The sequence below is a fragment of the Pagrus major genome, chromosome 9, assembly GCF_040436345.1.
Source record: "Pagrus major chromosome 9, Pma_NU_1.0".
Taxonomy (NCBI): Eukaryota; Metazoa; Chordata; class Actinopteri; order Spariformes; family Sparidae; genus Pagrus; species Pagrus major.
In genome coordinates this window covers 7,544,640-7,572,467 of record NC_133223.1, presented here as the reverse complement: position 1 = coordinate 7,572,467, position 27,828 = coordinate 7,544,640, and the positions used below count along the sequence as shown (strand labels likewise).

Here is a 27,828-nt window from a genome sequence, read left to right as displayed (position 1 = left end):
CAACAACGCCTTGAACTAGGACTAGACTGATTATCGGTCTGGCTGATTATCAGGGTCGAAATTCAGAATTTTTCCGATTATCGGTATCAGTGATTTTTCTCTCAGATTGCTGACAAAATAAACTAATTTAAAATGTTCTACTATGACTCTGATGCAGCATCCTCCTACACAATGTCCTGCTCACAACAATATCTGATTGGTAACACGTCACAATTAATAGCCTATAAGCACTGTATCAAATAAATGTAGTGGAGAGGAAGTATAAAGTAGCAGAGAGTCTCTTTCTATAATGATAAGTATATACTAAATAATTTGTACTCTTCAATAAGTACAGGTAATATCAATTATTCTAATCACTGACTTAGTCTATCTTGACTGATAAGTCTCCAGAACAAATGTGTAAATAAGACTAATTCTATGTACTTGACTAAATGACTTAATAAGATCAGCATTTTTAACACTGCTATGAAGAATCTGCTAATACATACAAGACACTGCATATATATATATACACACACACACACACACACACACACACACACACACACAGGCACGCAAGCACGCACGCAGGCACACACGCACACACACACACTGTACTGTACAACTGTACATACCAGACACACACAGTCTCTGGTGTAAGCAGTGGGCCACTGTTGACATGTAATGGAGCCTCCTAAATGGATTAAGGGGTAGACTGTGAAATGTGCTGAATGTGCCTGCTTGGTAAGAAGGGCCCCGAGGGCCAGCAGGAGAGACAGGATTAAGTCACCCGTTGTGTGTGTGTGTGTGTGTCTGTGTGTGTGTGTGGTTACAGTATGTCATTTCCATACTTTGTCATGCCACTTCACCATCAGCCGATCCATTTGTTCACACTGTTCAGCACGCATCAAAGGCAGGAGACACAAAGATGAGCTGCTATGAAGGAAACCCAAAGACCATCGTCAAATTAACTCCAGGATTGCTTCATTTGTTGCCCTCACACCGTTTGTGACTGCTGTCAGATATTTGCATTGAGCATTAATGCAAATGCACTTGTGAGGCCTTGAAAAGGATATGAGTGATGTGCTATTCTGCCCTCAGCATCTACTGGGGAAGTCCCACCTGATGTTTTTATATTGCCTCTTCTGCATTTGGCATTGGTCGTCTAGACTTTCCTTTCTTGAATGTTAACATCTTTTCCCCTAAGGACAACTGAAAATAGAACAGAACGGAGTTATTCTCCGAGCATGAAAACATTGTGAAATTAAAATGTGGGATATCCACAAAAGTAAAATGGAGGTTGTCTAGTATTCTTGCAATTGTATGTGAAGTTGAAGTTTATCTGAGTAATTCTGTCATGCTTCATCATCAGTGCACAGTCTTGAGGATGAAGACCAAGTGCTCAGGTAATTCTTGAGCAATTGAAAAGCAGGACTTTAACATGAACTACGACTGTACACATCTGCATTTGGTTCAACTTCACTATTAATTCATAAGGAGATATCACTTCCTTCATTTCCCACTCTGCATTATCCTCTTCCTTCCCTCATTAATTTAATTCTCTTAGCCTCTCTCCTCTCTCTTTTCCTGTGTTCAGTGCATGGTCCATTTCCCCACATCTTTCTGCTTGTCATCTCTGTTACAAAAATCTCTCACTCTTTTTCTGTCCTCTTTCCTCCCTGCATCCATTTCTCTCTCTTCTTCACACCTCTCTGACTTAATCTCATTTGCACTATCTTTTAACCTCTGTGTCCTTCCAACTCTCCTCCCTGTGTGACTTTGTACTTTTTCTATGCGGTTGAATCAAATTATTACATTTTGAGTAAGGAAGTAAGTAAGGTTTGGATGGGCATGACAAGTCATTTGTTTGCAAAGTGGAATTCATAAAGCAGTGAAGAAATTAAAATTTCTTTCCTGTTTGTTACACCATCTTGGTCTTCTTCGTTCTCTAAGTGTGTGTGTGTGTGGCTGCCTGCTGGCACAGCAGCAGCTAGTTACTGAGCATGTCATCACAGCAATATCTGCCAAAAGGGAAAAGGACTCCCAAGGGAAGCTAGACGGCTGCTGCTAGAAACAACTGGCGTGGCCTCAATATGGGCTGCTCTCTTACTGGCAAGAACGTATCAACATTAAGGATGGCTGTCTCATGACTTACATATTGTATTTACATTATCACTTCACCTTTTGAACAATCTCTGTCACTGACTGCCTTTTTCAGACGTCATTCTCCTTCCCTTCCCGATATCTGTGTGTTGGCGTTCAATGTCAAAGTCATTACAGGAAACTAGACCAACCTTCGAGCTGGAAACATATGCACTGAAAATGGCAGGTTTTGATGAAGACAACTCTTATTATACTCAATAAGGCTGAGCAATGCAGAGGCCCTTCTTTTCCTGAACATTAACAGACTTCCTCTTTCTAATTTTACCATGTGCATCATTGACTCTAACCCTCTAACTGCCCGGTCTGGAGTGAAAGGCCCAAAATTGCTGTTTGGTTGTTGTTGTTGCGACAATGTTATACTTATTCTACATCTCTTTGACTTTTTTCCCCAGAGAAAACATGTCCCCTTCCTTACAAGTACACGGTCTTGAAATTTTTGCGCTGCACCTCAGTGTAGAGTGACATTTAGGATCAATAAGCCAGCTCATTCATAGTGATCACAAAGCTAGCCAGTCCCACTCCTTTTTTCCCTCGTGTGTCTCTCTGCCTTCCTGCTGGGCAGTGGTGTAATGGCAGTCAGTCAGACGGAGTATGATGCCCTGAATTTGTTTGACGGGTTGAATGTTTGACAAAAAATGAGAGGGAATCAAATGCTCCCTGGCGAGATCAAACAGACGTCTGGCGTGTGTATATACTGCAGTCTGCAGTCACCGATCCCTGGACAGCAGGCAGCTAAAGCTCCATCACAGTGCAGACGGACAGAGAGTGAGAGGAAGAAAGGTAATGTGTGGGGTAATGAAAGAGATACATGGAGAGAATCGAGAGGGTGAAGGAGCAAGAGTGACAGGAATCTGAGGAAAGGCTTGAGAGAAAAACACAGGATGTTTTCGGAGGCAGGCTTCAAATGGATCCTTGGTGGCAAAGACAAAAGGCATGTAAACACACTTGTTATTTTCTTGCCATTCCTCAAAACACTTTTTGTTTCACCATTTATCTTCTGTCGTCATGCCTCTCTCTTAACCTCTGTCTCTTTGCCTTCCTTTTCTCTGTTTTGCATCTTGTCCTTCCCAAACTAACTTTTTCTCTTCATCTGTCCTCCTCCCTCCCTCTGTTCTACCCGCTCTCCCTCTAATTTTCCCCCTTCCTCTCTGGTTTTGCTTCTATCACTATCATTATCTCTGTCCCACCGTCTCTCTTCCTCCTTCCCTTCATTTGCTGTTCCATTTCTGTCATTCTCCATCTCTTTATCTCCTTCCATCCCTTCTCGTTGCGTTCACAGGGGGCTCGTAGTGTAGTATTTATGCCTGCAGAGTCTTCAGCTTTTCTTTTAGACGTTCTCATCTCATTATCCTACATTACAGGGCTCGGCTTGTTCCCCTGACCCTCTCCCTACTTTGTGCTATCTGCTGTTTTTAAAATCATCCCGTCTTTCAGTCCCTCTCCTTTGTTTGTTTGAAGGAACAAGGACAAAATGTTTCCTTCCTCATCACATGCATATTGTGTGTTAGTCAGAAAAAGAAAAACTTTAAACCTGGGTTGTCCAAACTTGGGGCCATACGGAGAAAAAAGAATATAGTCCTGAGTGATAAACCTAATTTAAGAGACCGTATTAATGAGCAAGTTTAAGCATATTGTGCTGTACACTTGAAGTAAAAACAATTACATCACTTCTAAATGTCTTTCTCCAGTAAACAGCACAGTGACGCTGCACCTTGAAATGACAAACTCCTGTCAGGTCAGGTGTAAGTCAATCAAAGTACATCACAGAGGTCCCCAGTCTGCTCTTGTTAAGTTTCATGAGAGAAAATGTTTGCTCACGTGTATATTATATGTAAGTACAGCAAAATATTTTTGGCATGGCTCTTCATCTTGGGAAATCTGGACTTTTCTGAATGCCCGTAGAATCCTGACAGAGCTAGTAAGTATTATCTCATTGCATTTCAATAACCTCCAACTGCACATCCTCCTGTATTCCTTCCACATCAGCAGAGAAAGGCTTTGAGAACACGTTAATGCAGCAAATCCTTGATTATGTGGTGCTGGTTAAATTCCCTGATCAATGATGTGAGCACAGTCACATAATCTCATTTTTTACAGAAATGTTGGCATTTGGGAAACTTGAGATCATTTCCTGAAGAGTTAGGAAGTTTGCAACACAAGCCCATTTTTTCCTCGCAAGCTTACTTTCAATGTGTTCAGGCGGACGGTGAAATGAACCAAAAAAAGTAAGGTCTGCCAACCCCTCAGGACGGCTCAGTTCAACAAAGCTGTGACATTTAGAAGTAGTTTAGGGCTGGAGGGAAAAAGTATCAGAATGTTCTACTACCCACTAAAAAACTGTCAGGATGGACTACTACTTTAGAAATATGGTTTATAGTAGGAAAGCTCATTTAAATAATTATCTAGCATTATCTATTGCCTCTATAAATGTAGTTAAAAGTAGGGTTGGTCATTCTTTTAGGTAGTAAATATCTATCATGATGGCATACTACATTTAGAAATATAGTTAAAAGTAGGGAAGCTCATTTTGTCAAGTAGGAAATACATTAAAAACAAGAGCCTTTATCATAAAACAATGCCAGTGTCACTGATTGTAGAGATTTGCTGGTTCCACTTTCTTACCAGCGCACCGTTGACCCATACAGGACGTAAACAGTAAAATGTTTTCATTGTCATATTTACACAGTTACGTAAATAAAATCTTTTAATGTTATGTAATGTAATGTAAATTATTTTCCTTGTGATATGTAATACAAAGGTTGTCATATCCAGGAAAATACATAATAAAACACAATGCAGCACATAAATGGCAAATACAACACCCCCCTTAGTTCCTGGGTTTTCACAAATCGGTACTGAACACCACAAGGCCCAGTACCGGCCCTTGGTCCAGTGTTTGGGAACCTCTGCTCTATATGAATGCCACACCATGCCATGTCAAGTGAATGATGTCGACTTTAAGATGTGTTGTTTGCTGCCATGCTTAGCCTCCCTGCTCCTGTCTGTACTAAGGGCTCATACAGAGCCTGGTAAGGAGACGTTCCTGTAGGCAGCTTCTCCTTTGTGGAATAAACTATGAACGTTTTGTATAAGAGTCACCTGCGTGCTGTTAAGATTTCAATACCAAGTGTTCAAAGTTTGCAACTGCAATAGGTAACAAAGGATTATAAGAACTCCTAGTCTCAACAGGTTTCGGTAAAGAAATAGTTTTGGTGTTGAAGATAACAGCTGTCAAAATACTATGTCTAATTTTCTGTTTCCAAACATTTTAACATGGAAAGTACAGTGCAGTCTGTAAACAAACAATCTTTGGAGTTGTAATGTGTACAGTTTCATCTTGAATAAAAACAAAGTTGCTTCCAGTTTTGTGCTACACTAGCGAGGTTTGGGTTACATGACGTTTAAATCAGGATCAATCTTGAAGGTGTCCACAATCTACAAAGATATTTTGGTATTAAATATCCTCTTCTGCTTCCACTTCTGTTTCTTTCGCATAACCTCACTGACCATCAGATCTGCGCCACTTCAACAAACCACTAGAACGATGAATCCAACTAGATGGCCATGCTGATGACAAATTACTTCAGGCAGCACTTCCTTGAGCGCCTTGTTGTAAATGATGCATTGTGAGTTACAGCACGCAATATGGCGGAGGATGAGCTTGAACTTTCTTTAATGTAATATTGTGTTTCAATGGTGCAAATGGAGACATGTATAGGCATGTTTCAAGTCCAGCTATAGTCTACAGGACTTTTCAAAACTAATAAAAGAAGATTGCAATTTCAGTGGCAATTTAGATCATGATTGTGATTAAGAAGGTAATATTGTTTCTTGGTCAGATTGCCCGCCTGCTAAACTAAACATTTGCAGGACCGCCTGTATTCCTGTATGACCTTCACAGAAATTAAAGTGATTATCTAACTTCTCATGTAACTGCTGGTCTGACGTTAAAAAAGCATATTTTCTAAATATTGTCCTGTCCCTGTAAGATGTTACAAGTATTGCTATCGTAGTTCTCAGTTGGTTAACAGTTAAGTTCCATCTACTAAATTGGCTGACGTGAGTAAGACATTGCCTGTAGTAGCAATGGAGACAAATGCAGCACAAATAGAGAGAGGGAGACTTCTGTACCACTGTTCCTCTAGCACCACAATGTACTATATAATCCACTTAACTGACATTGGTGTCCAGCATAGCTGCCTGTACTCTGCATACTCTGCTGCAACCCACAGTCCTCTGAGCTTTACCATCACATTTGGTGTAACAACAAGGGAACAATGTGTCAGGTTGGAAAGGTAACACCAACCAATTGTGGGGATACTGTGACTACAGTTTTTGGACTTATAAAAGGAAGCTAAACACAACGGTCTGCTAATGAGGTGCAGGTACTGGCAGAACAAACTCTCAGAAGAAGAGAGAAAAAAACTCCACACACTAAAATAGCAGCAAGAAGCAAAAACAATTCGGACAAAACATTGTGTTTGATTAAAACAGTTTTGTCGCGCTGCGGCTGTTTTTCACTCTTGTCAAGTTTTTTCACCTGCCAGTGTAAGAAGCTGATGACTTTATAGATTTGTTCATCACAGTAGATGAACATTATCCTGAGCTCTCCTGTTGTTCCCCCTGCTATGAAAGTAATTGGAAGGCTTCCTAGAACAAGGTTGTAGTTAAAGACACGCAAAAATCACAAAATCCTACAAACATAGGAGCAGAAAACATGACCCTAAACTCTCCAAGTGCATGTGAATTATCCAAAGCAGGGAAAATGCAGGAATCATGAAGTTAAATTTAATACCTTTTAAGACCTTTTTTAAGACCCTTTCCATTCATTTTAAGACCTCATCGCCACTTCAAGTTCTAACTGGTTACATCAGCAACACACTTTAACTTACATTGACTATATATTAATTGTAAAATAGCACAACTAAACAGTCTTAGTTTGTGGTAACTCCTTATCAATACAACATAATTCAAACAGGCGGGGTGGGAACAAAGCACCAGAGAATGAACCGAGTGACCAACCCAATGCAAGGTTTATTAGAAAGAAACCATTAGAAACCAGTATTTTACCAATAAACAAAACAATTGACAAAACTAAAAATGAAATATATTGAAAATTGGCCCTGTGACTGATACATTAGTAGATAATGTATCATTAGATTATTAGTATTGCATCAATTCTGTTGTAGCTGTAATTACTTTATATACTATTAGTAGTTTCATCCAGTGGTTCCCAACCTAGGGGTCGGGCCCCTCCAAAGGTACTTAAGTACTTTACAAAGACATGTGAATTGTGGACAGTGAGTCACAGAGTTTTTTCAGAAGCCGAACATTTTTCTACAAGGCATTTATCATTTGTTTTACTGAGTAGACATAGAGCAGTATTTGTCTCAAATAATCAACCAGCTCTAACTCAACTCTAGTTGGTGTAGAAGACCAGATTGGTGAGATACATACAAGTGGACAGAAGGGAAAAGGAGAAACAGTGATAGAGGTCTCAAGGAAGAAGGGGAGAGCAGAGGAGGAGATCAGTGAGATGAGAGGAGAAGCTGGAAATAGAGAGTGGAGGGGGGAGGAAAGCCATTTACTGTTTTTAAGATTAAAGAAGGTAAAAGGATTAATAATTGTGGGAGCATGGATGTACTGGACTGATGAGATAAAGTAAAAGAGGAAAGAGGGACAAGTGTAGTGAAGAACATAGGTGGAGGAAAGTGGAGAGGAAGTGAAAGGAGAACAGATGAAAGCAGGAGGTAAAAGAAAAAGTTGGGCAGAAGAGTGAATTTTAGAAAGGAGCAGGATAAAAACTTATTGCAGCATTTAGAAGAGAAAGTGAGATATAAAATGTGTGGAGTGAGGAGGACAAAAGACAGAAATTGGAGGAGGAGATGGAGCAAAGAACCAAGTCAGGAACATAGGCGGAAATCTAAAAAGCCTCAGAGATAAAGGAGTAGAGAGAGGAAAGTAGAGAAAGGATGACAGTAAAAAGGAAGGATGGCAAGGAGAAGACAGAGAAGGAGAAGAAAATGACTACAAAGGACATATGACAATAGGGAATAGAATGAGGAGAAAGCAGAATAGAAATATAATACAAGTAGACAAAGGAAAAAGCTCAGTGAAGAAAAGGGGAGAAAAGAGGGATGAGGAGAGGAGAGCTGAGAAACATAAGGACAGGACGAGATGAACAAATCAGGTTGGAGGAACATAAGGACAGATAATCGTAAGAAAAAGACAGAGAGAAAAGTCGAACAGAAGAGCATTAGCAGCACAGAGATGAGAGAAAACAGGTGATGATCCTATTAGATCAGTGCAGACAGGTGGCCAGGAGAGCAAAACAGAAGACAGAGCGTAAAAAGAGAGGGAGAAGGTGGTGAGGACGTTAGAGAGAGGTAGAAACAGAAGGAGAGACAAAAGTATAAAGCTGGGGACAGACAGAGGAGTAAACACAATCCATCACTGCTGCTTTGTTTCGACTCTCAGACCAACACCTCCTCCTCCAGAATGCTGATTTCCAACTCTTAACTTAAGAGCCTCTTTCTCTTCCTTCTTCCATGTTTATCTGTTGTTGAGTCTGTGGCTGCAGTCCAATACCCATACTGCCATACCATTTAGTCAGCCAGACAAAGATTTTTTAGTCCCAATACATATGCAGTATGCCAAAAATACCAGGATGTCCTAATGAAGCGGTTCACATTTGGCAGTAAGCAAGCCAGCATGCTTTTTTGGTTATTCTGACCCACAATCCTCTGCAGCTGAAGACACGTCACAGCGACAGACAACCAGAGGTTTAACCAGCGCAGACAGGTGACAGTGCATATTTGCACTACATATTTTTTGCAACTCATGTGTATAATTAATACATTAATATAATATTGCTGCACAAAGCAAAGTGGAGGGTCAAAGTTCATGGCACGATGTAATAACGAGTAGTGTGTCCCAACTGCATGACACTGCAAGCACCAGTATGTACTTTCTCCTGTATTTGGTCTTAAATCGTTCTCCTGCTGTTTCTCTTTTATTCAGTTTGCCTGAGTCATCTCTCTCGTGTTCATTGATCTCTCCTTATTTCTCTATTTCCACTGTGTTGATGACGATCGACAGACAGCAAAAGACATTCACTGACTTCTAATTCTCATTCAGTGAGGTTGTCCTTGACTTTGACTCGACTTTCTTGTCTACCCAAAATCAATATCTTCCATCGCTTCCATTGTTTTGTCATTTACAGCAGCTTTCTTCTTCAAGAGCAAATTTGAGCCTAACCTGACAGGAGCCCATCAACCTTTTTAATGCATTTAAAAACTTTTTTTTTTTTTTTGCTGCTGCATAGCCTCCATTATTTATCTAAGTCTCCATAAAGAGCCTGTCTTTGTTATTCAACTCTGAACCAACAGGGAAATCTGATAACACTTACCCAAAGTGGTCCTACATTCAAAACTTCCATTTCCCAGTTCACTTTGATGTTTGATGAAGAATACTGTGGCAATTTAGTGACTCAACTTTATTTTATTCCATTTCAAAAGGTAATTAAGCACAGAGGGAGCACAGAAGTATGAATAAAGAGGCCAGTAGTGAAATTGGCAGACTAACTCTGGGAAGAGGAGCCGGTGTGGGTCACTCCAGGATCATTTTAATGCACTATAGGAGACAGACGCCCTCTCCAGCACAACAAATCACAATTCTGACTAGTAATTACTTACTCTGATTGTTATTCTGGTTCAACTAATCAACAAATTTGATGATAAACTGTTTGATGATAATGAAAAACAATTGCTATTTAAAATATTTAAATATTTAAAGTACATGAAAAATGTGGATGAGAGGTCTAACAGCAGAGACATGTTTTACAGAAGCAGGTGAAAATAACTCAATTCATTAAAGTTCAGATTTGAGAGCTATCACTTGAGAATTCTCCAGTCACTGTTGTTACGCCTAATTATCTAATAGTTTCGGCTGAGGATGAAGTAACAAATATGTAAAGTGGCTTCATTAGTCTTTCCATCCATGAAGCACCCAATAATATTATGATTTCCGAAAAATGTAATACAATTAGCACTTGAAAATGTACAAAAATGTAATAAAACCCAATATGTAACAACATGAGCAATAATGTAAATGCCCTGACTGATACAGTAGTAACATTGTTATCACTGAGGTCTATGGACCAAGGCCTTTTGGCTGCCCTGAAATCTAGGCTGCACCAAAAGGTGACAAGCTTTGGCAGCTGTGGCTACCACCCTGTAGAAACAGCCTCCCACTATCCTTAGAGACACAGTCAGTTGACAGTTTATGAAGCTAAAGTGTATTTGCCCTCTGTGAAGTTTGTATTGTTTGATTTCTGTGCTGCCTTGAAGTGTAGTTTCTATTGTTTTTAGTGAATTTAGTTATTTCCTGTTTTTACTATATTCATCCATCTTTGTGTTGTGCAGCACCTTGTAACTCTGGTTATTATTATTGTTGTTGTTGTTGTTGTTATTATTATATAACTACAAATCAGAAAGTGTCAACTTTTAAATGTACTTGCCATAACTGAGGTCAATTTTCTTCTTCATTTCAAAGTCAATTTAAAATCCAAATTACATTATCGATAAAAGTGGAATTATGTTATTTGTGAAGTTATTACATTACTGTGTTTCAAGACATTTTCAATCAAGTGCACATTTCTTTATATCTTCGGGCGTTTTTATATGTTCAGGAAATTCTAATATTATTGGGGGCTACAGTACAATCCCTCAAGGCTTTTTTTTTTTTTTTTAGCTCGCTCACTTTTTGTTCTCTTGTGGTGGCTGTCATTGTTCACTTTCTACTTTTAGCCAGCATCCCATCTATTCACATCTGTTTCATTATGTTTTTGTATCTTTCAATCTTGCTTCCTCTTTTAACTTGTTTCGCGTCTCTCTTCAGTGTTTATTTCCTTTTCAAGTTGTCTGTCTCATCTCCTTCCCCGTCTCCTGTTCTCTTTCAGTCATCTTAAATTATAAAGTCTTAATTTAGCCCTGCTTCTACTCTTCTTGTCTCTCCCTACCACTCCCTCCCCTCTTTCCTCAAACCAATATCTCACCCTCCCTTTACAACTCAGTCCCTGCCTCCGACAAACATGGCTTCATCCCCAACAACGTGTCACCATCCAACTGGGAAAGACGTTGATCAACTCTGAAAACATCACCCTCACCCCTCACTTCCTCACCCTTCAGTCTCTCACATGGTTTCTCCTTCTCTTTACTTTCTTTATAACCTCGATCTCTGCGGGGAGTGGGCACTGTCTCGTATTCACGCAGTTACACACAAATTCCCCCGGGGAGCTGCCCAGTAACAACCATTCATCCCGCTGCTGGTTGACAGGAGCAGTTGAGGGGTTAAGTGCCTTGCTCAAGGACATGTCCAATGAGAGTGAAGAATGGCTCTCACTTGCTTTTCTCCCCCCTCGGCCATTCATCATCCTCATTCTCCACTCCCATCTCTTTATCTGTACCCATCACCTTCACACACCCTCCACTCATCCTCGCTGTCCCGCCGCAGTTGTTCCTCCACCCTCTCCTCTGTTCCCTCCATCACTGTCTCTCCTCGGAGCCCTCTCATGCTCCATCTCCCTCCTTTCCCACCACCCACTGCTTCTATTATCGCTCGAGTGGGCTCTGATGAATGGCTGAGTTTGATTTTTGGGGAGGAGGTGGAATCGAGCAAGGAGGATAGGAGGAAAAGAGTTGTAGAATAAGAGTGACATTAAGTTTTGCTTGGAAGGCACTTTAGCTGATGTTATTCAGAGTGATTTAACAAAATCCTCATTCATCCGTTTAAAAAAGCCAGCGCACAATCGCTGTGTCGTTCCCTGTGGTCAGGCAAAGTCTGATAGATATTTCCAGTGTTGGGGTGTTATTCGTGGGAGGAAGTCAAACTTTTTTTTGGAGGCGATTACATCATCTTTAACTGATTTAGCTTGTTATGTGCATGTTTTTTCCTACTTTTACGGACACTTGTTTTTATAGACTCATCACTGTTATCTCTTCAATACACCTTACTTACAAATATATTACTTCCTCCCCCACACAGGTACAGTCAGTTCAGCTCACCCGATACAACTCTGCATTGTTTCAGTAGTTTCCGGGTGAATTTTTGACAGCTGTGGTACGAAGAATAAAGAAGCAAAGAATAGGAAATGGATCAGACGTTTTCAGACAGGGTTTTAAGTAAAATGTCTGGCTATAAAAAAAAGGTTTCCTCAGCAATATGTTGGCCAGTACTTGCAAAAAAACATTATAACAAAGAGCACAGTGGATGTGGGCGTTGAACTGAACACATATTTAATGTATTTGTTCCCATTACAGTGAGAGCGCTGCCTGGCTGAGTATGAAAGCTGGGGTGGATGGGATGGACAGGGAGAAGGAAATAGAACGGAAAAAGATACATGGCTGGATTCAAGTGGATTCAAGGACAGGATGGATGAGAGGAGGTGGAGAGAAGTGGAGAAGATAAGAAAAGAGGTAGAAGAACGACGCTTCTATTCTTTTAGTGTCCCTTCTGTCTTCTACCCAAACTGTTCAGGTCATTAAAACACAAATACCACTTTTCCACTGGTCAAAAATCCCACTTAAATCCACTAAGATCAGGCTTTTGTGTGCAATGGGAAAGAGTAAACTCTGCATTTACACCCGGGTCAATAAACCCTGCAGTAGACACAGGTTTGTATCACCTCGGCTCGGCTTTGATCTAAAAGCAAGACCTGGGTGAACACGATAAATTTCACCGCGCAAAGTGATGACGCGTTATCAACATTCGGTGGTGCCGCGTAAATAAAGAAGGAATTTGGGATGCGGTCTATTCAAGGACGTTTTATTAATGGACACAGTGTTGGAGGTGGAGCCCTGTTCATACCTATGAAAGCTGCTCAGTGGTGTTTTGAAGCCAAAAAGCTTGACTTCCTGGCAGTGAAAATACCTGGGTTTAGCGCCCGGCTAACTTGAAGGGGGATGAAACAATTTAATCGTGCGGTTCTTTTAGACTTTACAAATGTTATTGGAACGAATGGCTCAAATTCTGACAGAGAAAAGAGTCATTTCGCGGGGGTTGTGACGCTTCAAAGAATTTAGCCACAGTTTTACAAATGCTTCTTTCACAATGGGTCTATAGTTTTCTCTTCTGTTACAACCGTTACCAGCGCATTCGTGACGTGAAATGTGACGTCAGTGACATACAACGTAGCGCATCAGATAAAATTCACAGACGGACTGCTTTGCCTGCAGGAAGTGGGAAATGAGTCAATAGGCGATTTTTGTGGGTGAACCAGCATTTAAAAAACCTGTGTAGACCCGCTAATTTTGGTGGAAATGCGGTAAAAGCAATCACTCTCTGTGCTTCCTCAATCCGACCCCTCATCCCTTCTCTCGGCAGTTCAGGATTTATAAATGAGGTTAATCAAGTTCCTGCCAATTACAGACACTTCTCATTCACAATCTCAGGTGAGCACTTACTTCCTGTCCAGAGAGGTAGTAGGCAGCCAGCAGTCCTCCTATGAAACGAATGTTGACTTCAAACACAGACACCTCGGCATTCTGGGAAAACAAGAGAGCACAAAAAACAAACATTAGATATCATGAACAATTTATTTGACTTGACAATCTGTTGACTGGTTTCTACCATTCTCATTCACGGGAAGTTTTGATCTCATTTGTGTAACTGTCAGTCATCTTTAGTTGTTTAGTGAGTTTAGTTTTTCTGCTCTGTAAGGGGTTTCTATACTACCACTACAAATTGTGTTTCATTAAATCTCTTTTTCTACAACGGTGTTTGTATCAACTGGTTTGCAAAACCTTCAAACAAAGTATGAAACACACATTTATAGAAGGGAGAGACAGGCTATCCGAAAGAAATAAGCTAATAAGAGGTAACTATTCACACACCTTTGCAGGTTATTTTTTATAACTCGGGTTCCTTGACTGTCTCTCCATTAAATATGAAATAAAGATGATGACTACAAGCAACATCTAATGCTCCCTCCATACCTCCTGATCTCTTTAAGAACAATGGTCTACCTGTTCAGGCAAACAACAGGGTTCATCTGTCATATCGGAAGTGACTTCTGACACAAGAGCAGACTGCAACACATGCCAACATGACTTTCTGATAGGACTTTAATGCTGATATACACTTGTGGCATGGTCTCCATCACTGTGCAGCTGAAAATGTGACAGAGTAGGCCAATGGATGAATGCTCTGTAACGGACAGTTACTGTCACTGGTGTTGATCGACAATTCTGTAATGGCCGACAGATGGATGTGGAACTGCACAAAATTGCCACTGGAGACCTTCAAAGCTCCAAAGAACTAAAGAAGTTGAAATTAAAGCCAGACATTTACTACAAGTCAACTATGTGTGGATAAACACTCCACACAAGGTTTATGCATATTTCTCACACTAATTAAGCCCACAGCTGTCACTGCTATTATTTTGCAACTTACGGTTCTATGAGGGAGGGGAGAGAGTATGTTGGTGTTCAACCTGATTTCCTTGTTTACAAAGCACGGCTTGATGGGGGCTAAATCTCGACAGAGTCTACCCAAAGGAAAAAATCACCCTCCTGCTAGTCCTGCAGCTTTCTCAGGGACCACAGCAGTCTTGGAGTACTTCAGCCTATCACTGTGAAGTAGTTCATGTGAAATTAGTACATTTCTCTATAACTGACAAATTCCTTGATGCCATGGCAACATGACAACAACAACACCTTGCAGCCCAGTGCATTTAAATGCCGAGAGGTACTTGCAAATTACAATGTGACCTTGTTCTGATATTTTCACAGAGGAAATAAAAACATACAAGAGATGAGGACTTTACCTGCACACCTCTCTAAAGGGCAGCCTGAATTACCTCCATTTAAAATGAATGCACTCCAGAGGGGATACAGAGAGAAAGAACTAGCAGAGGAGAACAGGAACAATGTCTGAATTTTAAACATGTTCAACTGTCTGCTAGGTTGGATAAAAGATGATCATGATGGTGGGGGGTTACACACTGATTGCTCCGCTGTGACCGGATGAGGTAAAGGTAGTCTCAGGGACAGGTTTCTGCAGACAGCGGTCATAAATTGGTTCGATCCTCAACCGTAACCATCCTTCAGTTTTGGATCAGCGGTGGTGGCCAAATCACATTTGCCCTCAGCTTCCGGCTATCCTTCAGTAACCTACTCCATCCAATCTCTGCCTGTTGCCCTATCTGACAGCGTCTATAGCTGTCATCACTTCATATTATGTTGCTAGGAAGCCTTTGCAATAAATCTATATGGGGAACTGCCAGTCTTCTTGGCATCCCTCCTCCCACAGGACTATAATTTCCACCAGAATGTTTTTCTTATCTCCTGGGGACAACAGCATTAAGTCTGGGCAGAGAGCGGTGTGGATCATGTGTGGAAATTTGAGCTTCTATTCACATCGATCCTCTTATCTTCATGGTCCGCGAGCCATATGTAGTAAAAGTTGGATTTTGGCATCTTGGACGAAACAGGTTCGACTCCCTCCTGAAACAAAGGGGACTGCTCTACTCACATCTTTACAAACTGGTCACTTTTTCTGCCTTTCATTCTAGCGTCAGCAAAAGGAAAAAAAAAAAAAAAAAGCAAGCAGCTCCTACAATCGACCTTGAGTTAAAATGGTTTTGCACACTGCCATGACGTGTGACAATTTACCAGTGTCACTTGCAGCTGGGTCCCCCCTCAGATCCCATGTGTGCAGTTGTGCCGGCAAGGAGAGAGCATTGAGTACCGACTGTAAAAGGAGTGAGGTGAGGGATGGCTTCCATCTCCACCTACATTACTTCCTTCTTTAGATTTTTCCACTTTGTCATAGAGTGCAGACCTCAACCACCCTTGCTTTTTTTCCTAAAGGGCTTCCCTCCTTTGCTTTTATTATTTGTCTTTTGTTTGCATACTTACTTTGCATGCATTCGTTATACGGTAAATACAGTTAAATACATTTGCATTTATCTTGTAAATGTCTCCACTTCAAACGAGTTTTCTCTTAAAATTGAAACAGTTGAGCACATTAGCAAAAGTACCATCATATTGTCTACATTATGAACCCAGTAAAAAATTCCCACTATATTATAGTGGGCAAATAATCATCAATCATCATTCCATGCGTCATTTTGAAATGATGACTGTAAGTGGGGAATGTGACCTTGTTGGATTCTTCGCTGATCAGCACCTGATTATTTAAAGAAACACCTGCTAGCAATGAAGCACGGAGCGCATCTGAAGAAGCTACACATGAAACACATAGTTCACTCCCTCTTGTTTTAATGTAATTGTTAATAAAATAGTGTCAATCATATCCTGGTGTGCACTTTTGATCTACTGCACCCAGGAGAAAAGCACTGCAGTGCACGGGATATCTTCTGTTTGTTGCTTATTTATGTATTTATTGGTCTAAAAAGCTCAAGAACTGGTTGAATGTAGTGAACTATCCCATCTTCCAGTTATAAAGCAGGAGATGCGGGGTTGTCAGTGTTGCAGTCAGGCAGTTATCGTTCATGTGTTTTGGAGAACTTTTTTTTTGTTTGTTTCTTGTTTGTTTTTGTAAGTAACCAATAATCTCAAGAATGATGCTACAGCATGCCACAAAATAACAGGGGCTGCTATAGTTATGGGTATTATGCAGCCCTGAGTGGAAGTGTTGCTGAACTGAGTGATGAAGGGATGGCAAGCTTTCATAAAGCTCAAGGCCAACTTTGTTTGGCAGCATCCATCTATCCAACTCCCTGTCTGTCAGTCAGCCTCACTAGCTACCCATTTACAATTGTAGTTTAAGAGGTCAGACCCCAATGAGCAGGAGTGCTATAAAACAGCCCTGATTTAAAAAGGCCTGTGGTGGACAAGGATAAGACGGAGAGGAATCACATAGGTTGTGCAGTAATGCATGAGAGCAGCACAAAAATAGAAGATTTGATTTGATTTAAAGGACTTGTTTTGCTCTGAAACTATGAAACAGGACAGCAGTCAGTTCTTGCTCTTATCTTCCATCATAAGATATAGCTTTTAATGACAGACTTACCTCCACTTTCCAACCTTTTATACTTTCTCTATTAATATCCACCAAACAACAGTACAAACAGAGATCTGTCAACCCATCTTATGAGTCATTTCTTTTTGTGCCGTTTCCTGTCATAGATTATTGTTTATTTAACTGGATCTTGTCACTGCTGTAAAAGTGACATTCCACTCCGTGTTGAATATTCTGATTAATGTCTGGTCAGCTGTGGCTCTGAGTCTTGATCCTCTAACTCCTAGAGCAGTTACTACTTTTGCTGATCAGTTGAAGCGTATCATCTTATTAAGAGGGGGAGCTAAACGTGCATTTAGCGTAGCGTATCAATTATTCAAATCGCCAGAAATCAGCAGCGATAAGTCAAAGTTGCTGTATACATATAACATGTTTTTTTTCAGTGTGCGGTGTGCATCTGTGAGTTCAACTATGAAGCCTAACACAAGGTTCAACTCAAACCTTTCACTTGAGCATGAGAAAATGTGGTGATGGTCCTTGAAGTCTGAAGGCAAACAATAGAAAAACATGTCATCCAGTCACCTCAGCTGAAATATTTAATACTGCAGTGACTTGTCATTCCAGGCTACAAGTAAGAGAAACACAGAGAGTCAGGGAAGTCACTGTCAAATGTCTTTCACCTTAAGCAAAAGGATAAGGTGACGGATAAGGGATGGGAGAGGGGGCGTCTAATCCTGACATGACAGCGTTCACCGTGTAGGACTATAAAAGCTGAGAAATGTCATGAAAGTAAGCAGCATAACTCTAAAACTTATGAGAACATTTTGCCCTGTGGAAGACATCTCTGCCTTCCTCACGTCAGAAAGAAGTGCCACATGTAACATTTATGTGCCAACATTTTCACCACACAAACTGCAATAAAGAAATTGGAAGAAGGAACTCTTGCTCCTTTATTATTAAATCCTGTTAGTCAAACTGGGCTGAAACGTACTCCTTGACAGCCAGCATTAATTTATCTCTCCATCTTTGCCGCATCGTCTCTGATCAAATCCTCAATTTAACCAGGGTTATTAAAGCGTCAGTTAACAGAGTCCATTAATTTGGTGGATCTTTGAGCCTGGCGGTGGATGCAGACCTCAAGCCGACACATCCATCATCTGAGGGCAAGCTGCAGTGCGGGGGCCCCACCAGGACACTGGAGACTCCAACAATGACTCACGACTTGGCTCAATCTGACATGGCAGCTATTTAATCATTCATTAGTGGTGGAGCTGTTGCTAGCAGGTGGGTGGCTGAATTGAGAGGTGGTGGAGGGAGGGTGTGACACACACTCAATGAAAATGTGCATACATTTGTGAAAAGCATATGCCTACGATTTTAAGCTATTTGACACGCACACAAATACCACATCAAAGACAACATGCACTTTATTGCATTTATATAAAATTGAGTAATTAAATGTTAGCGAGAATCAGCTTCATACAAATAAACAGAGGATTTTACACCTTTTTACTCTGGCTGAAATGTCTCGCAACAGTGGTTACGCCAAATTTGCTTAAAGCATAGTTTATTAAAACAATGATCTTTGTTTCTGTTGGTCATGGTAACATTTGGGCCGTGGAAACAAGTCATCAACACTAAAAAGAAGTCAGTCGGGTCAAAAAAAAAAAGTGGTCATGCAACCGTACAGGTTGGAACAAAAGGTGAGCAGTGAGTGATGGTCTGGTTCAACTTTGATCTACGTATTTACATTAGGTTTGCACCCAAAATAATTATTAACAACTTTGCAAGTGCACTCACTCAGTTTTAAGCTTGTTAGATGATCTGGGTTGTACGTATGACGGTCACATTTCTTTTCCAATCAGTTTTTGTTGGAAAAATCCTGCTGTGTTCACAAATCTTATTATTCAATATTATCTATCATATTTATTGTTACAAAGTGTTGTTAAATGTTAAATGTGGCCAGAGTTCCAAATAAGGAAGTAAATGTAGGTAAAACTAACCCTGTGAGCTAAAAGCTCAGACTCCGAACTATACTGAATACTGTTTTTGTTTTTTTTTCTTATTTCACAGCGACATTATGACATTTCATTGTAATTGGTTATTGGTCATGAACTCTGTGAGAGTTTCCTGATGAGTAGATAGCTTTACTGTTTGCTAAAAAGTAACCACTAACTGCTGTTAACTGTAACATTAGATGCTGTTGGCTACTCATTAGTCCAATTGACTCTCTGCTAGAGGTCAGCTAGCTAATAGGACCGCTACCTGTAGCTGCTGAATGAGCTACATAGCTGCAAGGTTAACTATGCTAACTAGCTGAGTAACACAGAATATAATCTAGATTCACCAAAATCAGAAAATAAAATTCAGTGCCCCATATTGCTTTGCCGTAAAGCACAAAGGAGGATGGGGCAGTGCCCATGTCACTATCTCATCCGTGGGTGCTGCTCAAGGATGTTACATTATATCTGGACACAGCCTTGGAGGCGGAGTCCCGTTCATTCCTATGAATGCTGCTCAGTGGCGCTTTGCTTCCCTTGTATGAAAATATCCAGATCTTCCGTGTTGTGTGGCCTATAGAGCATGAGCACTAGAGACTTCTGCCATCCGAGCAGGCTTACTTCCAGTTTAGCGCCCAGCTAAAGAATCTAAAATAATTCAACTGTGCAGCTCTAGATTTTCCAAATTATGACTAAATGGCTCAAATTATGACAGTACTGTTGAGTCACTTAGTGGGGGTTGTGAAGGCTCAAAAAATGTTTCCACCATTTTACATCTGCTTCTTTCACAATTTAAGCTTATGGAAAAAAGTATTTTTGGGCCACAGTGGGTCACGTGATGATGTAATTACACGGTTTGGCCACTATGACATCTGGCTTCAAAGCCTGGAGCTCTTCCTGGGGGCTTGGTGCTGCTTCTCGACAGGCTTCCGTACCTTTGTCCAATCAGAAGAAAGTGGGCTTTTAGGGAGGGGGCCCTAAAGACACAGGAGCTAAAGTGGATATATATAGAGGATGAACTGAGAGGCTGCGTAAAGAGCTAGTAAAGGATAAATAAAGGATTTGTCTAACTGTGAATCATGCAAAGCTACTCTAGTGGTGTCCCAGAATAAAAATATAGAGATGGAAATGAGTGTAATAAGGTCCCCTTTAAACTTGACTTAGAGTGATGTCCTTAATCTCCAAAATGTAAATGCAGACCGTGTCCTTATTTCTGCCTATGAGCTCTGACTGGGGAGACTGGGTATGGCTGCACCCTTTAGGTTGAACAAATCTTTGAATTTCATAAGGGCCGAGCTTATTAACACTCTTGCTGCCAATGATACTGCCAGTTCCACTGCAGGCTTGAAAAGTATTGCTCCCTATGAGCCAGGGAATTACCTGTTTTGTTAAAGGCCTGAGTAAAAGCCAGAGTAATGCCATGGTCATATATTGTTCAGATTCAGCCTAAGCTAGCTTAACCTTTCATGAACATTACAGTAACTGAAAGCTAATGCCTGAATCATTTGCCTAATGCATGCAGGTATAAGAGCATCAAACCAAGCTGTTAATGAAAACATGGCAACACACCTCCCTCCTTCTCTTGCTCGTTAACAGGCGCTTCAAGCCTCATCCTCTCCTCTCTCCTCCTCCCTCTCCACCCTCTAATCTCTTCTCTCCACTCCCCTCCTGTGTAACTAAAGGGCTTCTCCACTTCTTGCCTGCCTCTGATTCTTATTACTCAATTCAAACACATTTGCAATTTGTTCTCATTGTCTCATTTTACTGTCACTGTTATTACATTTGTTATATATTTCATAATTCTACACCTTCTTCATAAGGCATGAATCTCATATTGTTTGTTGCAGACACAGGTTTTATTACAGTGGCTGCTCCTGCAGGGGTTTGGACGTCACTGTGTGAGAAACGTAAAATTTTTACTTACACTATTTAATGAATTCCATTCAGGAAATTCATTTCCATTGTCAGGTGAATGTGTTTATTCTTATTACTTTATGCATTACATAACTATTTTGCAGGGTTTGACAATAAGAAAATGACCAAAGTTGCCAGTAACATCTAATCTACTTTCCTCTGTTCCATCCCACAAACATCTTATTTTCAGATTTTTCTGAATCATCCCCAAACGTACTTCTTTTAATTTTCCACTCTACTGCTCCTGACCTCCATATCAGGATTTCAGAAGAACCATATGGAAAACCCTAACCTGATGTGACTGATGTAACCTGATATACAAGACATAATGGATATTATTTTAAAACTATATAAAGCTCCACAGAGAACCTCTTAACACACCCAGCTGACAACATTTGCGTCAAGAATCACACTTCCTATTCTCAGACACAGAGACATCAGAGTCCGACATAACCCAGGGCAACTAAAAGCTTACGCAGGGCAAGTGGATTGGCTAGCAACTGGCCCAGAGTGCATATGAGAAGATCAGGGTTTTCCTTATCATTAGCCTATAATTTGGCTGCATGGCCTAGGGATTTTTTCACAGCGCCTATAGGCTAATGAACAGAAAAAACTATGACGAGACACATTTCTGGTCGCACTGCGCTGCTTCTGTCCTCTCGTCTGCTCTCTGTGTTGGAGTTTCATCATCCGTGAAACAAGAGACACACACACAGTGACAGTGAACCAGGTGAAGTGAAGATAAAGTGTTACTCAAGGCTAATGAGTGTTGTGTAGTGGAAGCTTTGAATAATAACCAAACGGGTATCATTCAAACTGAACATTTTACTGGCAAATATGCTGCAGTTTTACAAAGAACTAGATAAACCAACAGACTTTTGCACCCGACGTCTCATATTTAATATCACTAAAGCTAGCAACATAACACTGAACAGGTTACTTCAAAATAAAAGCACTTCCTGTCAACACTGTCCATAGTAATACTGAGTCATTACCACTAGCAAGTCAAAACATATTTTATTGTAAATAATATAAATAGTATGTTTTAACATGTCTTCTATAAACTAAATTGTGTTCTCTTCTCCCTGTGTATTCCATACTATCTGACTTTACACAAAATATGGAGAAACCTACATTCATACACCGCATTCATTTACTGATCCAATATGTGCCTGATTTTATATTTGTATATTTGTGTGTAATATAACAACATGACATATCAATAACTAAAGGAAAACAACTTGACTGTTGTATATATTATGTATAATAAATCACCAAAATTATGGAAAAAGTGTCATTTTCATTTTTGGCTGCCGGGCCAGTAAAAAATATACAAGGGGCCAGTAAAACTCTGATCTACTGGCCAGTGGGGAAAAAATGTTACGTTGAACTCTGGACATGACACACGCATTTTTAGATTCAGCGTAACTTAGTGTCCACAAACTTTTTTATTTTTTGGGCAGAAAAGCACTGTGTGCTCAGGAGCACTGAGAGAAAAAAACGCTGCATGTGCATCTTGTATCTATGACAACAATATCTTGACAACCGCCACTGTATGATTCATATTGCCACTATGCGATCTACTATCTGACATCGGGACATTGGAGCAAGGAGGATGTGGGGGCATGACATGATCCAGAGGAGACAAAAACACTGTGAATATTATCACCAGGGCCAGGAAAAGGAAAAAGAGCAACGGTTACGTCACAACCAAAAGTTTGGAGATTTTCAACACAAAGCACTCGGAGCGGCCGAACAAAAAAACTTGGAAAAAAGATGCTGGGCGCTGCACCTTCGCTGCTGCAGACGCTCGTTCCTCATTGGGAACATTTGAAAAACGCTATGTGGACACAGGGCCTTACACTTCCTACCGTACATAAAATATGCTCATTATAACTGCAGATTTTGCCTGATAATCATTATCTTTAGAAGTAGGGGTGTCGATGATAACCAATGTTGACAATAACCTAGATATTCAAAAAATGTAACATTGATATTGTGGTAATTATAGACATATGGTAATATCGTCTAAAAAAAATCAAGCACATCTTAAATCGTTTTTGTTTCTTTCTGTTCTTGCTTTGTTATAGTAGGTGGTGGTAATGCCCCGCCACATTGGTTGCCAACTGTCAGACAACAGGAAAAAAAGAAGAAATAGCTGCAGTAACAGTTACCTATTAGCTAGCTGGTGTGTGTCATATATCTGCTACTCATTGATTTACTATTGCTGTGCAAAATCATGTGGAAACGACAGACATCTATGGTGATATAGACACTTCAGCTCCCTACACTGGTATAACGAATTTAATCATTTGACAAAAAACAGACAAAATACACAATAAACAAAGTTAAGATGAATTTAACTGAGAGCATTTTCTTTCCAAAATTCCTCTATATATGGTGAAAATAAAATTTCCATGAATTCTTTTGGCTACCATAATTGACCATAAAAATTTGATATCCTGACAGCCCTATTTGGAAGTGTAACCCAGTAGTTGTACTGTAGCAACACATACACAGACTGCGATGTCTTCCAGTACCACAATGGTTTCAATAGTTTAGATAGGTTGCGTCATTAACAACAAGCATCCTCCAAACGCGACACACCTGCTTTGTGAAAACAAAATCTCGGGTGAAATAATCCAAAACACGAGGTGTGTTTTTGGGCGACTTTATACAACATACCTCTAGGCCACAACATTAAAACCATTGACGTGAAGTAAATGACATTGACCTTATTGTTTCAATCAAGTGTTCTGTTTGGAAACCCTGATTCCTAGCATTCATGTAGATACCCCCCCCCCCCCCAAATACCGTTGTTGTGAACCAAGTATACCCCCTTATGGCTACAGAACAAGCCCAATTCATGGAGGCCCCACCGCGGATCAGACTTGGCTCTGACCCGTCAAGGCACGGACACAGGACCTCTGGGGGTGTCCTGTGGTGTCTGGCAACAAGGCTTTGGCGGCAGATCGTTTGAGTCCTGTGGGTTTCGAGGCGGGGCATGCATAGGATTTGTTCCAGCACGTCCCACGGATCAGTAGGACTGGGATCTGGGGAATTTGCTGACCAGGTTACGGACTTGTAGTTCTTGTCACATTTCTCAGGCCATTCTTGAGCAGCTTTTGCGATGTGGCAGGGCACATTGTCCTCCTGCAGGAGCCACTGTCATTGGGGAATGTCATTGCCATCAGGGCGTGCAATTCGTCTGGGTGGGCGGTGTGTGTCAAGTGGCATACATAAGAATGCAAAAACCCAAGATTTTCCCAGCAGAACACTTGATTGTAACAAGATAATTATGTTATTCACCTCACCTATCAGTGGCTCTAATTCTGCGGTTGATTGGTTTATAGTGTAATTCAGACACCAGTGCTGTTTTGAGCATTCCTTTCTGGTCCATCCAAACCCTGTCCTCCTCAAACTGAGATTGATCTCCACTAGTCTTCCTTTTTATCCTCCCTCCCTCTTTCCCTCTCTATCCCAGATGCTTCTTCCTCCACATTTCTCTTGCTGTCTCCTCTGTTCTCTACTCACCCTCCGTCTCTCCCTCATTCTCCATTAAACATACGTTTTTTCTCTCTCTCCATCCCCAAGTCCTCCCTGTATCCCTCTTTCCACTGCCTGACCACAGTGATTCTGAGGTTAATTAGCCCTCCAAGTGTCGGACTGTTAGATCCCCTCTGCCTACCTGCTAGCTGCCCTGTGATTGCCTCAGTAGGGGGACTAACAAGCTCGTGTGTTAGACATTGGAACAGGCAGAAAGTAAGAAAAGAAAAAAAGAGAGCAAGGGGGAGGCTTGTTCAGAATAATGATTGTGAGGGAAATTTAGGGGAGACAGATCTGAGAAAAGGGAAGCAAACGAGGGATGACAGCTTGGCTATAATGGGAAAGCAAAGAGAAAGGGGAAGATTTTGATAAGTGGTCAAGCAGAACAAAGGAAAAAGGGACATGTAAGGGTATGTGAGAGCTATGACAGGTGGACTGGTAAATGACAAGGGACTGTGAATAAATGTGGGTAGAAGGAATAAGAAATGACAGGACAGAAAGAAATGGTGAAAAAGGATATAATTTGGTTAAGAAGACAGAAGGAAGAAAACAGGCTGGAGAATGATGAAAGGGTGGACGAAGAGCAATAAAAGACACAAGGCCATAAATGAAATGCAGAAGAATGAGAATTATGGAGGAAAAAGGAAAGGATGAGGGAAAAATGAGGAACTAGGAAGATGGACAAAAAGAAGTGATAGACATGTCAGATAGAGGGACAGATACCAATTGTGATTTTTAAATGCAATTAAACAAAGATTGTAACTTTGGGTGAGCCACCCAAGTATATTTGGCCAAATATTTCAGCATTTTTTACTTTTATTTTTTTTACCAGTTCAAGAGAGAGACACATTCTGCAATTGATAAACTAATGGACAATCTGCCGTCGCACTACACTTTCTGTCTGCTGACATTCGTTCATGCAGAGAAAGAAAGAGTGAGAGTGAGAGAGAAAGAGAAACATGTTTTCTGGTACTACATCCCTCCTGTAAACGCACTGATTGAGATATTTAATGGAGCCCTTCTTATGCTGTTGTTCGTAAAAGCTTGTATGTGCATCTGTTTGTTGCAATGTAATTCGGTTCTGAGTCGGTTTGGATATTTTTCAATAGGCCGCATCATTAACAACAAGCTTCCTCCACACGCAGCTCACCTGCTGTTGTGAAAACAGAATGGCGGGTGAAAAAATCCAAAACACAAGGTGTGTAAATATATAAAATATATCTATAAAACATATGCTGACGAAGAAAGTCAATAGAGCAGACCCATACAGGGAGAGAGGAGCAGAAAGTTGAGGCAAGCCAGTGTATGTATTAAGGTTGACAATTAAAACATCACTTTGTAGGCAGAAATCTGAAGCAATTCTGAGGAAAGACAGTTGGGATTGGTGGCTCAGGTGGGTCTGATAATAAAAAGGGACGGCAAAATGCAAGGAACAAAAAAAATAACAGAAGGGAAAAAGGGTGGATGGAGGTGATTGACAGGCGGAATAGAGAAGAGGGAAGCTGGTAATGGGAGAGGACCACTGAAACAGAGAAATAAATGAGGAGAGCTGCAGTTCTGATGGACATAAGAGATTGAAAGGGGAGGCTGTTAGCAGAAGAGTGGGAGATGAAGGAGGGGGAAATGTAAAATGGACACCTGCATAGCATCTATGGTTCAATGATACCGATGGCAAGTTTAAAACCATGTCAAGAAAACTGCATGAACTGAATTTAAATCGCACAAACTCTTAGTTTCTGTTGCATGATTATTTCTCTCTCATTGACTGCTCAGTGCTGATTTACCAGTTATGGCTCTCGTTGGAGAGGGCAGGCTATCAAAGTGGTTGTCAAAATTAGGCATTTTGCAATTGACCTTGATAAGCATTTAGGAGTTTTGATACCTGAGGTCTTTAGTCTAAGTGAGTACCATACCGAGGTTCAATCAGCCCATCAGCAACACTGGTACTCCAGTTAGACTACAGAACAAATCTACAGAACTCCTGAGCGTGTTGTTATTTTTCAGATATTGTTTCATACATGTTTATGTGTGTAAAATGAAGGTAGGTACTGTACACACCACACCGAAGTCCAGATTCTGTTCGATCCACTCCTGGCCGTCCTTGAACTCCTCGTGCAGACCCATGATGTAGAGGGTGTCTAACGCATCCACAATGGTCGCCCCTAGTTGGGAGTTGCCTGTGAAAGACACATGGTAAAACAAATACGAAAATGAGATTCATTTGTCCAGTCACGCACTAACCAATTTGCTTAATAACAAAGCCTGCACCTCTGGGATTTATGAGTGGAAAACTAATCAAAACCACAATGGGCCTAATTTATGAAGGAGAAACTAAGACATTTACTGCATTGAAATATTAGGAAATGCTCAGATGAATTTTAATATATGCCATTAAAACTTAAAACCATCAGAGACACACTCATGCAAACGCAGAAAGAAAAGGAGCACTCCATATAGAAATAGCTGTACTTTGTTGCTGTGAGAAGACAGTCACTAACTGAATCAGTTGATTTGTTAAATCAATGCAACGATGACTTAGATGAGTTTGACTTGCGGTGAAGCTATATATAAGCCTCTGAGCAGCGAAATCAGTGCAATGTTATCCACCAACCATCATAAGGCACTTTGACATGAGGTGACCACATGAACACATACTGTGAATTAGTTGTTCAGTCCCTTCTGTACCAGTCATCTTTTGTTCCTTCTTACACACTCATTCTCTTTCAATTCTTGATTCTTCCACTACAAATATTTTTGTATATTCTTTCTTCTGTTGCAACCTGGCTGCACAAAGGAGGAAGAAGACACACTGGTGTGTTCAGATGCTTCATTACATTACAGCTGACCAGAAAATCACTCCTCTCCTCCTCCCAACCTTTCATCCACTGCTCTCAGCGTCCCTGAGGGCCAGCGCAGAGCTGGTGCACAAAGAGACGTTTGTGGCAAGAACCAGAGAGAAATATTGGTACATGAAAGTAAAAATAAGAAAAAGAGAAATATGAAAGTTGCAGAGAACAAAAGGAAGTTGTAGACAGGAGGGCGAACAAGAGGGAGGACAAAAACAAAAGAAATGTGAATTGAGAGAAAACAACCGAGTTAGCAGAGAGACAAAGACGCTAAAGAAATATAAGGAAGACTTACAACAGTACTGTCAACTGTATTGTAGTCATTCACCAGGCAATACAAAAGCTCTCCCTTTCCTTAAAGGATGGAGATATTGATTAAAATGCAAGAAAAAAATACG

General features: G+C 40.7%; 1 protein-coding gene across 1 annotated transcript in view; it reads right to left on the bottom strand.

Annotated features, from left to right (window-relative positions):
• man1a2 (mannosidase, alpha, class 1A, member 2) overlaps positions 1-27,828 on the bottom strand; it is a 139,823-nt gene that overhangs the window by 36,102 nt on the left and 75,893 nt on the right. The window contains exons 5-6 of the mRNA XM_073473590.1: positions 26,643-26,761; positions 13,605-13,685 (exon numbers count right to left, since the gene is read on the bottom strand). Of these exons, the coding sequence (XP_073329691.1) occupies positions 13,605-13,685; positions 26,643-26,761 (200 nt within the window). The remainder of the gene's footprint in view (positions 1-13,604; positions 13,686-26,642; positions 26,762-27,828) is intronic.